The sequence below is a fragment of the Sceloporus occidentalis genome, unplaced genomic scaffold (assembly GCF_023333645.1).
Source record: "Sceloporus occidentalis isolate IW3139 unplaced genomic scaffold, rSceOcc1.0.p SCAF_14, whole genome shotgun sequence".
In the NCBI taxonomy this organism is placed as follows: Eukaryota; Metazoa; Chordata; class Lepidosauria; order Squamata; family Phrynosomatidae; genus Sceloporus; species Sceloporus occidentalis.
Genome location: NW_028316994.1, coordinates 12,041,299 through 12,057,297, shown reverse-complemented (window position 1 = coordinate 12,057,297; position 15,999 = coordinate 12,041,299). Strand labels below are relative to the sequence as shown.

The 15,999-nt window shown below is 37.6% G+C and overlaps 1 protein-coding gene across 1 annotated transcript; it reads right to left on the bottom strand.

Annotated features, from left to right (window-relative positions):
- Positions 1–8,075: 8,075 nt before the first annotated feature.
- On the bottom strand, positions 8,076–15,999 carry LOC149303991 (vomeronasal type-2 receptor 26-like). Its single transcript, XM_089480646.1, has 4 exons — positions 15,964–15,999; positions 11,731–11,958; positions 9,276–9,402; positions 8,076–8,974 (listed from the first exon to the last, which is right to left on the bottom strand). Exons 1-4 carry the CDS (start codon positions 15,997–15,999, stop codon positions 8,076–8,078), a joined length of 1,290 nt encoding a protein of 429 aa, XP_089336772.1.

Below are 15,999 nucleotides of genomic sequence, written 5' to 3'. Positions count from 1 at the left end.
ATAACAGCAATAGTCTAAGATGAGAAGTTAAGGAGCATCTGATTCCATGTGAACCTTCACCGATCTTGTTATTCTCTTCAGGGGAGGTTTCTTTGACGCTACTCACCATTTGAGATGAAATGACTAAACTGACCTAAGATACAGTCTTTCTTATTGGCAAGGTCCTATCCTTCCCTCTCCAGAGAATCCTTGAAAATATTAACTTTTTAAAAGTCTTTTAGGTGTCATGTTGGTTGATTATTCTGTTTGGATATTTCCAGCCTTTCAGCAGAATTTAGGTCTTAGCACCAGGTGCAAAGCTATTTATATATTTCCCATTCTTTTTTCCCCTAATATTTATTATCCTACTGTATATTAATTCTGATATTTATTAAAGGCTTCAAAGGTCAGCAGCAGCACTTTTTACACATCAGGGCAAGTGATGCATTTGGTTTTTAGTTCATAAGGCCTGAGGGCTTTCAGTATTAAACCTAGGATCTTGTACTGTGCCTAGAAATGGACAAGTAACAAGTGAATGCACTTGGAAATGAGGAGGCTGTTTTCCATAGATCTGGCCCTACACAGCCATTCTATTTCGTACAAAATGAAGTTTCCAATAACCCTATGCATTACAATACAAGCTGAGTCTCCTTTATCTGAAATGCTTGGGACCAGAAATTTTTGGGGGTGTGTGGATTTTGGATGTTTTTGGATTTTGAATATTTGCATATATGTACATAATGAGATATCTTGGAGATGGGACCCTAGTCTGAACACAAAATTCATTTCATATACATCTTATACACATAGCCAGAAGGCAATTTTATATAATATTTTTAAAAGTTTGTGTACACCAAACCGTCAGAAAGCAAAGGTGTTACTATCTCAGCCATCCATGAAATATGTTTTGGATTTTGGAATACTTCAGATTTCAGAATTCCAGGTAAAGGAGACTCAACCTGAAATCCAAATAGCCTGAATAAATGTATTCAATATGTCTCTGTACCAGAAAGGCCACAGTTAATGCCCTCAGCTAAACTGAGGTCTGTTAGTGCTGATGAGAAATCTCTACTCAGGACAAGAGGCTATTGTCATTAAAGAACACAGAAAAACAGAATGGTTCCCAATTGGCATGGAAGTCAGTCAAAGTTGTATCCTTTCATCCTATCTGTTCAATTTGTATGCAGAATATGTTATACGAAAAGCAGATTTGAACACAGAAGTAGGAGTGAAAATAGGAGGAAGGAATATGAACGTTTCTATGTGTTGCCCACAGCCATGTTGGAAGGTAGATTTAAAAAAACACCTTTTGAAATCCGTTTTTGCCCATGTGGCTCGGGCACTGTTGAAACCAATGAGCATGTTTTCCTTTATTGTCAATTCTATAGAGACATTCGTCACCAACTGATTAGCCCACTACTGTGTAAATTCCCAGGCAAACCTGACTCCTTTTATTGGACAACAATGATTCTACAGTATCCCTTAAGGTGGCTAAATTCTGTTATATTGTTTGTAAACTGCGCCCTCAACTGTCAAATGGTCATTTTATTACCGTGTAGAAAGAACTGTTTGATACTGTACATGTACAGTCTACTATCAGTTTATATTTTAATTTGTTATTGTTATATTGATATGTTGCTTGTGTGATTTGTTTTTATACTGGTCAATGACCGAATAAATTTTATTACTATGCTTCCTTGCCTGGGCTGATGGGTAGGCTAATAGTTACTGTGGCTTATGGGGAATTAGATACCAAGTTGGCATAGGGGAAAATAGGATATGTGCAGCTGTTTAGGATAGTTTTGGGAAGGGTAGATTTTGAATGTGTAAGATGTGGGCTGCATCGGAATGGTGTCTGGTAGTGAGGAAAAGAGGGGTGGATGGTGGAAATGCCTGAGTCTGAAAGAGACAGAGTTGGTGAGAAGGCTGAGAAGGGGGGTTGGCTAGTAGGGGGGAAGAAGCAATGGGAATTGGAGGTGGATGCTAGTTTTGGGGCCGAATGGAGTTCAGGTGGAGTTTGGATTTCTGGGGTTTTTATATATTGCTTGGATGTTGGGGGGCAGTTCTGGTTTAAATGCCTACTGGTCAATTTCTGACTATGACCATTCAGTAAAGTTCTCTGTTGTTTCAATACACTGGACTCTTTGATGCACATTGGTTCTGAGTTTGGTCAAGTCTGAAAGATAGAGTCATGGAAGTTAAAGTGGTGTCATGCTGCTTTAATTCTGCAGTGGGCCTCCACCTGTTGGGGGGCAGTTCTGGTTGTTAAGGAAAATGTAACATGGGACATATAGTAAAAGAAATAAAACATGTATGTGAAAGTCACAATGACTAAGCAAGAGCAATTAAAAAGCTACACAGGTGAAAAAGCTAATGTAATTTAGAAGTCTTAAATGTCAAGGACAGAATTATAGAATGTACAATTGGAAACACCTGAGATTCATTAAGTGTACAAGGTAAAATGATGAAACTCTTAAGTATGGGTTGAACTATGTGAACCAATCAAAATGAATGTACACGCCCACTGGGTGGAAACTGACTAGTGGGTGGTGATTAACAATGGCTATAATAATTGCCAATGTTTGCCAATGTATTTTGTGAGTAGTTGGAGTAGTTTGGAGCATTGGAGATTGTAGAGACTGTGATGTAGGACATATAATATTTATATATAGTAGAATAAAGTAGATCTTTTATATAAGACTACTGAGTTGTCTGGTGTCTTGGGTGAAGATACAAGAGTCAGCAGAATCCTGGAGAAGTTTGGAGACATCTGAGGAAGAAGAGTGAAAAGGCTTGGAGAGTTTGTCAGGGTCTTCAGCCTATTCTCTGAAACTCTGCTGCTTCAAAGAAAAGCATTAACCACTGACCAAAGCTGGTCAGCACCGCTTCATAACAAGGTGGTGAGTTAGAGCCAGAGGTAAAGAGCTACAACTCCCATCATCCCTGACAAGGGTTATGGGCCCAGAGTCTAAGTGCCCAGATACTAGAGCAACCAGCATCCACAGAAGCTGAAAGTTCCAGAGAGTGGAAGACAGATCAGAGCAAGCTGTTTGCGCTGCACTGATAAGCTTCGTGAGTAAATCATTCTGTGTTTTGTTTAAGCCCGGAAGGGGTCAATTGTACATACTCAGAAGGACTGTGTCAAATTGAGTCACTGCACAAATTAAGATGGAGATTCTAAAGTTTAGTAAATTAAACAGAAACAACTACTCCACCTGGAAGATTTATGCCCAATCTCTACTAGTGAAGGAAGGTCTGTGGTCGACAGTTGAAACAGGGCTGGCAGCCGATCCTAATACAGCCACTCGAGAGAGAGATAATAAAGCGAAAGCCTGTCTTTCTCTCATGCTTGAAGAAGACTTGATTAACGACGTCAGAGATAAAGCATCCGCCAAGGATGTGTGGGATACCTTGCAGAGATTACACACTCCTTCAACTGCTTTTGCAAAAATGTTATGGTCTAAAAGAATATACAGGCAAAAGATGACTAAAGGACAGTGTGTGATAGAACATTTAAAAACCATGCAAGATTTATTTGTACAAGCTGAACTGAGGGGAGTGGAAATTAACAAAGAACAGCAGTGTTACATTTTAATAGAATCGCTAGACTCTTCTTGGGACAATATTACGAACAGTTTGCAAAACTTAGCAGAAGCTGAGCTTAACAGAGACTTAATTGTGGCCAGAATATTAGAAGAGAACCAGAGAAGAATGTCTGAGCGGGGTGACACAGCAAGTTTAAAGATTGTGCCGAATCAACAAACAACGCCTGATTTGCGAAAACAGAAAGAAGCTGCTTCTACTGTGTCTTTTTCAAGGGAGCAAAGAAGGTGTTTTTATTGTAAAAAGATTGGTCATCTGCAGAGACATTGTAAACAATTGGCTGCTGAAAGAAGCAAGCAAGGAGAGAACAGATGGCAGCCGCAGCACTATCAAAAGCAGTCCAAACCACCATTTTTGAAGGACAAAAATAATAAAAAGGGGTTTGCGACCATGATTAAGGAAAAACAAAATACTAATTCTAAATGGCTGGTTGACTCAGGAGCCTCATCCTCAATGTATAATAATATTAATTTAATAAGTAATAGAAAATCAGCTAATATAAATGCTGTAGTTTTGGCTGATGGGAAAGAGCTCAATACTGTAAATCAAATGGGTACAGTTTTCATTCCAGGGCTGAAAGAAAACTTTAGTGATGTGTTACATGTAAAGGAGTTAGAAAATAATTTGTTATCAGTAAACAGATTAACAGACAGAGACTACACAGTCATTTTTGAAAAGAACTTGTGTAAGATAACACTAAATGGAGAATTGCGTGACATAGGTTTGAAAAAAGATAAACTTTATTTCTTGGAGGACAATATTGATAGCTACAAGGTTGAAAATGCTAATAACATAGACAATAGTCCAATCCACAAAGACTGCATACACGAGCTCCACAAAAAATTCGGACATGCTAGTTTCAAATGTTTAAAGAATTTAATCAGTATGTGTCCAGATTTAAAAGTAACTGAATGCAAAAATCCTTTAGATTGTACAATATATAATCAGGTAAAGGTCAGAGCATATCCAGTTGCCAAGAAAACTAAGAGAATTGCTCAAAGACCATTTCAATTTGTTCATACAGATGTTGCCCAAGCTAATTGTTTATCTTTAGGTGGAAACAAGTATTTCCTAGTAATTGTTGACAGATTTACAAGGTTTGCGTTTGTGAGAATATTGAAAAACAAATCTGACACTGGGCAAAGTTTAAAAACATGGGTAAAAATGGTAGAAATACAGTTTGATAACAGAATAGGCACCATTGTTACTGACAGAGGAGGAGAATTTTTAAATAATCAACTGTTTAACTGGTTTCAAAAGGTGGAAATAAGACATGACACTACAAACCCTGCTTGTCCAAGTGAAGATGGTTTAGCAGAGAAAAAAATACAAGACATTAAAAGAATATCTGCTTGTATGATGGCAGATACAGGAGTAAAAGATAGTTTTTGGACAGAAGCAACTTTGACAACAATACATATTAATAACAGACTATATCATTCAGAAATTGAAGACATTTCCTACAAGATATTGTATGGGAGAGTGCCAAATTACAAGTATTTGAGAGTTTTTGGACAATTTGCTTATGTTTACACACCTGCTTGTTTCAAGAAAAAAGGAAAACCCAAAAATAAAAGGCTTATGTTTTTGGGGTATTCTGGAAATAGCTACAAGTTTCATTTGGGTAGAAAAAAAATACAGTATTCTAGGTCTACAAATTTCGAGAGACATGCTGGTTGGGACAAACTACATGCCAATAAAAAAGTTTTTTTGAGATTAGAAAGTTCAAATGAACAAAAAGTACAAACTGAACCAACTTCAGAAAACGGAGGGGTTTCAGTTAAGCCAGAAGCATCAACCAGCAGTAGTGATAGTTCTTCAGGTGATGAGACACAATCTAGACCTATTACTACTCGAATGACTAAAGACAAGAGATTTAGTCGTAGAACTACAACTCCTAGTACAAAAAGTGATGATAAAAGAGGCAGATCAGCAGGTTTTATTCCCAGGCATAGTCACAGAATAAAAAAGTCTCCAGATAGATTTGTTGTGACAAGAGCTTGTTTAACAGTAAAAGAGCCTGATAGTTTTGAAGAGTTGGAAAACTTTTCTAGAAAAGAACAAGAAAGATGGTTTGATACAATGGATAGTGAGTTTGGTTGCCTGGTAAATAAAGACGTTTTTGAAATTGTAGACAGACCCAAAGATAAGAAAGTAATTGGTTATAAGTGGGTATACAAAAAAAAATGCCAGATAGAAGTATTAAATATAAAGCTAGGTTAGTAGCTAAGGGTTTTACACAACAACAGTATGAAAACTATGATAAGACATATTCTCCAACTGCAAAGCCAGAAAGTTTGAAAATGGTTCTAGCTATAGCTACAAGAAGAAATTTAGTTGTAGAACATTTTCATTTTAAAACAGCTTACTTAAATGCTAGTTTAGATAAAAAAATATTTATAGAACAGCCACAAGGTTTTAAAAAAAATGGTAGTCAAAAAGTTTATAAATTGAAAAAAGCATTATATGGTTTAAAACAGAGTGCCAGAGCTTAGAATTTATACATTAATGATGAGTTAGTTAAGCTAGGATACAAAAGGAGCGTTTCAGATGCTTGTGTCTATACAAAAGGTGACATAATATTAGTGATTTATGTAGATGATTTGTGCATAGCAACAAAGTCAAAACAGGAAATTGAGTCAATAAAAAGAGAATTGTCTAAAAAGTTTGTTTTAAAGGATTTAGGTTTATTAAAGTCTTATTTAGATATTGGTGTTAAATAGACAAAAAAAGGACATTGTTTGTTAAGTCAGAAAAAAAATTGAAAGTTTGATTAAAAAGTATAGATTACAAAATGCTAAAATAGTAAGAGCTCCAATGACAACTGGTTTTCTGTCTGAAAAAACAACTAGACCTTTTGAAGACAAGACTTTATTCAGGAATATCATAGGATCTTTACAATTCATTTCTTGTCACACCAGACCAGACATTTCTTATGCTATAAATGTATTATCAAAAAGGCTTAATGATCCAAAAATTAAAGACTGGACAGCAGTAAAACATTTATTGAGATATTTAAAAAGAACTTTAGATAAAAAATTAATAATCAAAAACAATAGTTCAGATTAGATTGTTATATAGACAGTTCTTTTGCGTCAAAATTAAGAGACAAAAAGTCAGTTACAGAAATGATAATTAAATACAGTGAAAGTCCAATAGTATGGAAAAATAAAAAACAAACTAATATAGCGTTAAATACGACTAAAGCAAAATTTACAGCTTTGAATGAGATAGTGAGTGAGATACAGTGGGTTGAACAATTGTTAAATGATTTAAACAAAAATTTCAAGATACCAGTAAAAATTCTAGAAGATTCACAGTCATACATAGCGATGGCTAAAACTGAAAGTTTGAAAAACAGAATGAAATATGTAGATATAAGATATCAAAATGTGCGAGACATGGTTCAGAAGGGTGAAATAGAGTTGAGATATATAGATACACAACATAACATAGCGGATTTGTTCACAAAAGCATTGACAATAGAAAAACATAAAAGACTGACACAAATGGTTAAAATGACATTATAAGACACATACAATATTTTATTTCAGAGCGGATTGTTAAGGAAAATGCAACAGGGGACATACAGTAAAAGAAATAAAACATGTATGTGAAAGTCACAATGACTAAGCAAGAGCAATTAAAAAGCTACACAGGTGAAAAAGCTAATGTAATTTAGAAGTCTTAAAGGTCAAGGACAGAATTATAGAATATACAATTGGAAATACCTGAGATTCATTAAGTGTCCAAGGTGAAATGATGAAACTCTTAAGTATGGGTTGAACTATGTGAACCAATCAAAATGAATGTACACGCCCACTGGGTGGAAACTGACTAGTGGGTGGTGATTAACAATGGCTATAATAATTGCCAATGTTTGCCAATGTATTTTGTGGGTAGTTGGAGTAGTTTGGAGCATTGGAGATTGTAGAGACTGTGATGTAGGACATATAATATTTATATATAGTAGAATAAAGTAGATCTTTTATATAAGACTACTGAGTTGTCTGGTGTCTTGGGTGAAGATACAAGAGTCAGCAGAATCCTGGAGAAGTTTGGAGACATCTGAGGAAGAAGAGTGAAAAGGCTTGGAGAGTTTGTCAGGGTCTTCAGCCTATTCTCTGAAACTCTGCTGCTTCGAAGAAAAGCATTAACCACTGACCAAAGCAGGTCAGCAATGCTTCATAACAAGGTGGTGAGTTAGAGCCAGAGGTAAAGAGCTACAACTCCCATCATCCCTGACACTGGTTTAAACGCCTACTGGTCAATTTCTGACTATGACCATTCAGTAAAGTTCTCTGTTGTTTCAATACACTGGACTCTTTGATGCACATTGGTTCTGAGTTTGGTCAAGTCTGAAAGATAGAGTCATGGAAGTTAAAGTGGTGTCATGCTGCTTTAATTCTGCAGTGGGCCTAAACCTCCAAGACAGGAATACAGCAATGTAAAGTGGGCCAAGGAATATTAAGAAATAAATGTGAAGATCATCCTCATTTTTTTCTTACTAGTTGCTCTCTGCTGTTTAGTTCAGGTCTCAGGATTATAAGGTAGGTTTTTGGGAAGAAGATGCAACCCAGTAAACCAAGACTGGAAGCCAAGATGGATAAGATCTCCACAGCCACCATGTATTTCCCTTTGGTACTTAGGTAGGAAGGGACAAAAGAGACCCAAACAGTACAAAACACCAACATGCTGAAGGTGATCAGCTTGGCTTCATTGAAACTATCGGGCAACTTCCTGGCAAAGAAAGCCACCGTGAAGCTGGTGATGGCCAGAAGACCCATGTAGCCCAGGACAATATAGAACATGACATCTGAGCCTTCATTGCATTGCACTATGATCTCACTAATCTGGGAGTGCATGTCAAGCTCTGGGAAGGGAGGACATGTTGTCAGCCATATAACACAGATCCCACTTTGAATTAGTGAACACAGAACAACAATAGATAGTCCCAGTCTATTACCAACCCCTTTCCTCATTCTGTTTCCTGGCTTGGTGGCCATGAAAGCCAAAACCACAGTAATGGTTTTGCCCAAGACAGATGACACAGCACATGAGAAGACGATGCCAAACATGGTTTGTCGCAGGAGGCAGGACACTTTCCCAGGTCTTCCAATGAAAAGGAAGGAGGACAGAAGGCAAAGTAAAAGTGAGGCAAGCAAGACACATGTAATGTTCCAGTTGTTGGCTTTGACAAGAGGAGTATGTCGGTGGTGAATGAAAATCCAGGCCACTAGACTGGTGATGGTGGAAAACAAAATGGCACAGCCAGCCAAAGTTGCTCCCAAGGGTTCACTGTATGATAGGTAGGTCACAGTTTTGGGAATACAGTGAGTCTGGTTTTTGTTCGGATGCTGCTCTTCCGGGCATTTCTCACATTGATCTGTATCTGAAATTCAGCAACAAAACCTCAGTGTTTCTACTATGTAACTTCTAGTTTTAACAGGCATCACATCACAGTCACTTGTGTTATGTAAGAAATATTTGATACTGCCCACTGAAAAGTAACCGGTGCTAAATATTCTCTGCAGGTTCCTCATAATATTAGCAAAAGGGATGTATGAAAAATTTCACATGTCCATTCTAGCTTATAATCAATGAGCAGATATTTCATGCTGAATGTCTTGTTCAGTAAGCCCACCATGAAAGAATCTGGACCACCCCTTCCCAAATAACTATTTTGTACTCACCAGCATAAGGTGAAATTCCCCCTTCAGGGCACTGAGCACATCCATAGCAACAAATTTGCTCCATTGGCTGGACAATCCTGGTGAAACCAGGGCTGCAGCTGTCAACACATGTGGCGCGAGGAACTGTCTGGTGAGAAACAACAAGAAGGAAATTGGAGGGGGAAATAGACAAGATTGTTACAGCTGTACTTCTTTAATTTTGAGTTTTGTGGCATAAGTCTATAGAACCAACTAAAAGTGGAATTAATTCTTCGATTAGAAAATTAAACTACACTAGAAGTGTAATGAGAAACTATATAGTGGTAATGGAGGTTGTAAATAGTATTTTGGGAGGCCAAAGACCTAATTATGCCAGGCCCTAAGGCATCACTATTTCATTAATCTAGGAACTTCAAACATACCAGATCGGGACTATCACCCAGTTCTTCCAAATCTCCATGGTCCTAGCCTTCAACTTCCACACACTGGCCATCAAAATCCTGCATCTCTGCCCTATGGTCTTCTCAGCATGCCTTTCAGGCTGTATTATTATTATTATTATTATTATTATTATTATTATTATTATTACAATGATATGATAATAGCAATCCACTGGAAAGAAAGAAAGAAAGAAAGAAAGAAAGAAAGAAAGAAAGAAAAAAGAATAGAAATATGTGGGGGGAACTATATCCTACTTTGGTATATTAAGGAGGAGAGGTGGAGAGGAGCAGAATCATATCCATTCACACCACATGACTGCCTGAATATTGGAACTGCTTCAGGAGGAATGTATCACACATGCATCAACAGAGAAAAAACAGTGTGATTGGGAGGCAGTGATGGGTTTTGCCCATCAATGAGAAGGAGCACTCCAGCAATGGGGGGAATAGAGACCAGCAAATGAAAAGACACAGTGTTGTATGATAAGGTACAGGCACAGATCCTACTATCCTGTTCTAAATCCACTTTTGAGGTGTCATGTGATAAAGTCTCAAAGAAAGAATGGGAAAGAAATGGGGAGGGGGAAACACTTATCCCTACTTAAGTACAGGAAGGACAAGGAAGGAAAGGAGGATCAGAATCATGCCTTTTCACATCACATCACTGCCTGCATAGCGGTGAGATAGAAGATTTTTAAAGTTTCATATTTAGTATGCATATAAATGTAGTTTGTAGAAATAAAGGTACATGCATTGGAATGAATTTGAGAGGCCCAGGAATGCAGGCAAAAGAGTAAGATTTAAGACATAAGAGCTCAGAGTGACCCAAGGCTCTGACCTCGAGGTTCTGGAGATTGTTGTTAGTTGAAGTTAGCAGAGAGACATGAATCCTGGAGAAGAGATATCTCCGCAAGGACTAGAAGGGGGGCAAAGACAGATAAGACTAATAGGCTAATGGAATGTGGCTAAAATGTACCTTTAATGTATTCATGTATCTGTACCCTGATTGTACGAAAATCCTATATGTTTAACTTTTACCATATCCAATGGGATATGCCAGCTAGAGTTCTTTGTTTCTATCCTATATAAAGGAGCCATTTTTCTTTTTTCGGGGCTCTGGGATCTTTGTTGGAATGTGAATTCCTCCCAGAGTGACAGCTGTCTAAAATAAACAATCTGTGTTTTGCAAATTCATCTTTGGTCCCCTCCTTTCTGATTCTGTCAGACCGGGTTTGCTGTGAGTCAAGTGGAAGAACTTGCAGTGTTTTATCAGTTTTCCACAACAGCGGAACTGCTTCAGGAGGAACTTATCACACATTCATCAATGGTGGAAAAGCAGTGTGAATGGTAGGCATTGATGGACTAATTATTATTATTATTATTATTATTATTATTATTATTTATTTATTTATACCCCACTCTTCAGCTAAAAGGATATCAGAGCGGCTTGCCTGAGAAGAAGCGCTACAGCAATGGAGGGACTACAGACTAACTACATGCCAAGCCATGCACCCTTCGGAAATGAAAGCAAACAAAGCCCATCTCATAGTTTGTTTGTTTTTCTGCAGTACTGAACAAAATATATGTCTGTGGGAATTTGCAATAATAATAATAACAATAATAATAATAATAATAATACATTTCCCACCTCTCCTTGAGGATCGAGGCAGGATTACATCCAATAAAATGAATACAGATACACATACAAATACAATTACAATTTACAATCAATAAAATACTAACATATAACTACTGATACATCCTGGATTTTTATTTTCCTCCTGATTGGACCCAAGAATTATGGAGGAAAGATATTGATCCTTGGCACCCAGTGCAGCATGGAAAGTAATTTAAAGTATGTGTTTTCTAACAGGTGCTTGTGGTAGGTGCGTATATGGATCATATGCTTTAGTCCATGCATTGACTAGAAATCTCACAGGCCCAGTGTATGTATGCCAGATGAATAGTGCAATCTGATTCTCTAGACACAGGAATAAACTAGGTAACTGAGAATGTTAACCCAAAATTATCTCTACCTGTTGAAACTTGTGATTCCACGAAATGGCACTTCCGTTAATGCTGAACCGCTTTCCATCAGGAGCTTTGGGATCCATCCTCCCAACTTGGACTCTCTGGAAGCTTTGGTTGGGGAACGTGATCAAGTTGATAATATCATATCCAAATTCCTGGTCTCCATACTCACTGAAAAGTATTTCTTCTCCAACACTATTGTTAAAGTGAATGTTCCTCAGGAAAGAGCAAAGCTTTATTGAAGAAAAAAGGTAACACTCAGTGTAATGGTAGGGAAAGTGTCAATGGTTATCTCTCTGTAATTTCCTGTCATCTCAGCTTTGTCAACTCATTCTTATCATTGATTTAACCACTCTACACAGATCCCATAATGCTAAAAGTGAATTCACTGAATTTTGTAAACTGAACAAGGAATAGCCGCAAAACACAGAAACAGGCCTGGGATTAAGAGACACACCCGACAAAGCAGGGAGAGATCATTCTCTCTCTTGCTTTGGTGGAATCCCTCCGTATACATCAATAGTTACCTCCCCTCTCAAAGGAAAACGTAGTGCAACAATGATACAAGAAGGGAGCAATCTCTCCTTCTGTCCTTCAGTTCTCCCTACAGTGGAGTATTTTCTATTCTCATTGGTAGGAAGCCCATGAAAGACTCCCAGGCCCTCTCTTGGCACATTATCAATTTTTATCTAAAAACTCAGCTGAAAGTGCTTAATATTTCATAATTAAGAAGCTTCAGGGATGGATAACAAAATGGCAGTTCTATTCCTTAAGAAATGAAGAATAAAACAGAGGTGGGCAAGACTTTCAACATGACACAGCAAGCCTCTTTGTCAGCAAAATTAATCTGTAGACTAGCCAGGGGATACCAGCTGCTTGGCTACGTCAGTCAAAATTTAGATATACATCATGCTTACACATATTTATGACCTGTCTCATAGGGAACAGACATATATTAATAATATGATTAGTATGTACTTTATAGTAGTAAAGTCATTCACAATCAAAAGGTGAGCAGCACCTAGCTTTAGACTTCTAAATGAAGCCTACATAAAGGCTCCAAGAAAGGATGTAGCTGCACTCCAGAAATAAAGCAATTGGATACCACTTGAACTGCCATGACTTATCCCACAGAATCCTGGGAATAGTAATTTGATAAGGCACCAGATCATTCTGAAAGACCAGGCTGAATATCTCACCATGCGACAAATCCCAGGATTCCATAGGATGTACCCATGACAGCTAAAGTGGTATCCAACCGCTTTATTTCTGCAGTGTATATTCACTGAAAGAGACAAAATCAGAGCTTTCTGAACTGGAAGGTTCCACAGGTCCTGTGCTGTTAAATCCAACAAGTGAGATTATGGGGTGGAACAGACAGGCAAAATAAAGCAACTTCCAGCCCCTTTGAAGCTGGGGCTTCAAAGTAATTATTTATTTATTATTTTATTAATATATTTCTATCCCACTTTCGACCATGAGATCTCAAGGCAATAAAAGCAATGTAGACAATTTAAAACAATTCCAAGTAAAAACAACAAAAAATTAATTAAATCAGATAAATGGATATTTAACAGATCACCAAGGGTTGGACATATTCCTTATTCCAGTTGAATAGAATATGATCCAGTCACATGCAATTCATAGGAATTCAGGCTTGTTGTACCTCCTCTCCCCCAGAAAAACTCATTTAACTCTGTAGAAAAAGATTCCGCAGTTCTTACTGGAGTATGCACTGAAATCTACAGAAATGCACATTATCATATGTGTGGCTGTCCATCTGCGTTGTATGCATTCAGATGGTCATGCATTTTCAACAGACGGAGGGTGAACTTGTGCGATGATAACCAAAGTTACATGGGAAAGTGAAGAATATTAACCGATAATGCAGATGTGCAAAAACTGCAGAAAAGGCACACTTTTTCAACAAAAAACCCACCCCTTTTTACTATTTTATTTACATACATGGTGTTTCACAAACACAAAAATGGAACTTGACTTGGATGAAGGAAATTTGAAAGACTGGAGGAAGAAATATCCATAAATATGCAAGTGAAAATATATTCTTTGCACAAAATAACAAAGACCTGAAACGCCTTCTAATGAAAGTTAAGAAGAAAACTGCAAAAGCATAGCTAAGGCTAAACATTAATAAGATAAGACTGGTGACAAAAGAAGATTTACAGAAATTCAGAGCTGATGATGAAGACACTGAAATTGTTTTGCTCTACCCTGATTTAGTCATCAAATAAAAGTAGGGATTATAATTAAAAATGCAGAAGAAGACCAAGAAGTGGAAGGGTGGATATGAAGGAACTCAACAAGATCTTCAAATGCCAAGATATATTACTAAACACCAAAGTCAATCCACACTGTAATATCTCTGATCTCTGTGTATGGCTGTGGAATTTGGGAAACTGAAGAAACTCACTTCACAAAGTCAAAAATAATCATAATATGGGGTTTACACATGGTACAAGAGATACGTGGAGATGTGGCTTAAATTCCAATGTAATTCCAAATAGTGTGGAGCACGTATCACTGGCAGACTATGGTCCAAGCAGGAAGATCATCATCTCATTCTGTGGTTTGGACAATGGACCAACAACAGCACTTCTTCATACCAGAAAAATCCCATTAAGTGGGATCCTTATATTTGATGGGTAGTGGGAAGGGGCATGACTTACCTGCCATGGCTGCACTTTCAAATATTTCTGTCTATTTCTGATCCCATTTCTTATTTCTTTGTCTCTCCATGAATATAAAGCATGTAGAGAATGTGCTACAACATAAACAGAATTGTAGATGCTGTAGCTCAGGCCAGATAGTCTTCTTTCAAACACAGTTCCAGGGAGGTGACTCAGGTTCTCCTTCCCAGTGCAGTTAACCAGCTTCACTTCATAAACGGTATTTGATGCTAATGAACAAAGAAAAGCAAATGTCCAAAACTGCTGGATGAAATATATTGTTGACTCATATGGATTTATGGCCTCAAGAAAATCCTGAAATCCTGGCACTGCGTTTGTGTGGTGTGAGAAAGACAAGCTGCCATTGAGGGATCTTACTGTGAGGTTATTCCAAGGGAAAAGAGTTGTGACATCCCACTGAGAAGTTATGACCCAAACCCTCTCCATGGGATGCATATGAATAAATTCAAAATTTTCAAGAATTATTCGTAAGCCATCCATAGATTGATCATTCCCATGGGCAATGAATACATTGAGTTTAGACAACCAGAGGATGGAAGCAATCCTCCTGAGGACATCATGATGAACTATTGATCTGAAGCTTCCCACAGTTGGAATCACCTCAGTCATTGCTAGGCAAATATTGCTCTGTGAGAGCTTTGGTTTCAGAGTTCGAAGAAACGTTTCTCCATTGTCATCATCTGAAAGGAGAAGGCCAACCCAGTTCCATCCAAAATGCTTCAGGAGCTGCACAATCCCTTCATACTGAAGCCTTTCATTTGGAATCATCCCAAAGAAGGAGGGGAAGTGAGTTTTATCTCTCAGGACAGGGTCAAGAAGAGGGCCATAGGTGAGCTAATCAAATCATAAAACTTGTATTAAAAACCCTAAGAAATGCATCCAACTCAGACCCAGATAATATGACCAAGGGTTAGGGATGGTGGAAAATGTAATTGGACAATATCTAAAGGTTCCTCAACACTGGTTTAGCAAAATTGAGCCACACAAATTGGCAGTCTGACTTTATATAGGACAGCTGCCATTCGCAGTCATATTATAGCCAAAACCCATTTTGTGGGAGAGATTTCTGACCTACAGAAGACTCTCAGGAGGGGCCTCTAACCAGATTGATACAGAAAAAGAAGAACTATTGTATTTTGTTTTGAAATATTGTGTAAGGAAAACATTGATTAAAGATAGCTAATGCTTTCTCATTGTATTGCATTGATGGAAAGTCCCATTTAACATAAGAGAACTTATCTCACTTAACTGAGGGAAGTCTACCAAACATTACTAAGGGAAGGCAAATGACACATGTATTGGCTTGACTGTTCTTATTCTGTACTAGAGAGACCCATTGAATCAATAGGATGGACCAACAAGTTGACACTTCGTTCAGCTATTGATTCAATCAGTCCACTCTACTTGAAGAACAATTAAGAACTTGGTGGAACCAATACAATTCAAGGTATTATGTTTAAGTGAGTAAACTTTGTTTCCTACAGGGTAACCCTGTGTATCTGGAAGAATAAAATAGAAGAAAAAACATACCTGTGGAATCTTGTATGTATTTAAGATGTTGGCCAT

Bases quoted from the DNA above. Each gene is read 5' to 3' on its own strand.
- LOC149303991 (XM_089480646.1), bottom strand. From the start codon at position 15,999: ATGGCCAACATCTTAAATACATACAAGATTCCACAG. The intron at 11,959-15,963 runs GTATGTTTTTTC...TCTTCAATAAAG, and splicing joins ATACATACAAGATTCCACAG to CTTTGCTCTTTCCTGAGGAA. The intron at 8,975-9,275 runs GTGAGTACAAAA...GCTGAATTTCAG, and splicing joins GGGAATTTCACCTTATGCTG to ATACAGATCAATGTGAGAAA.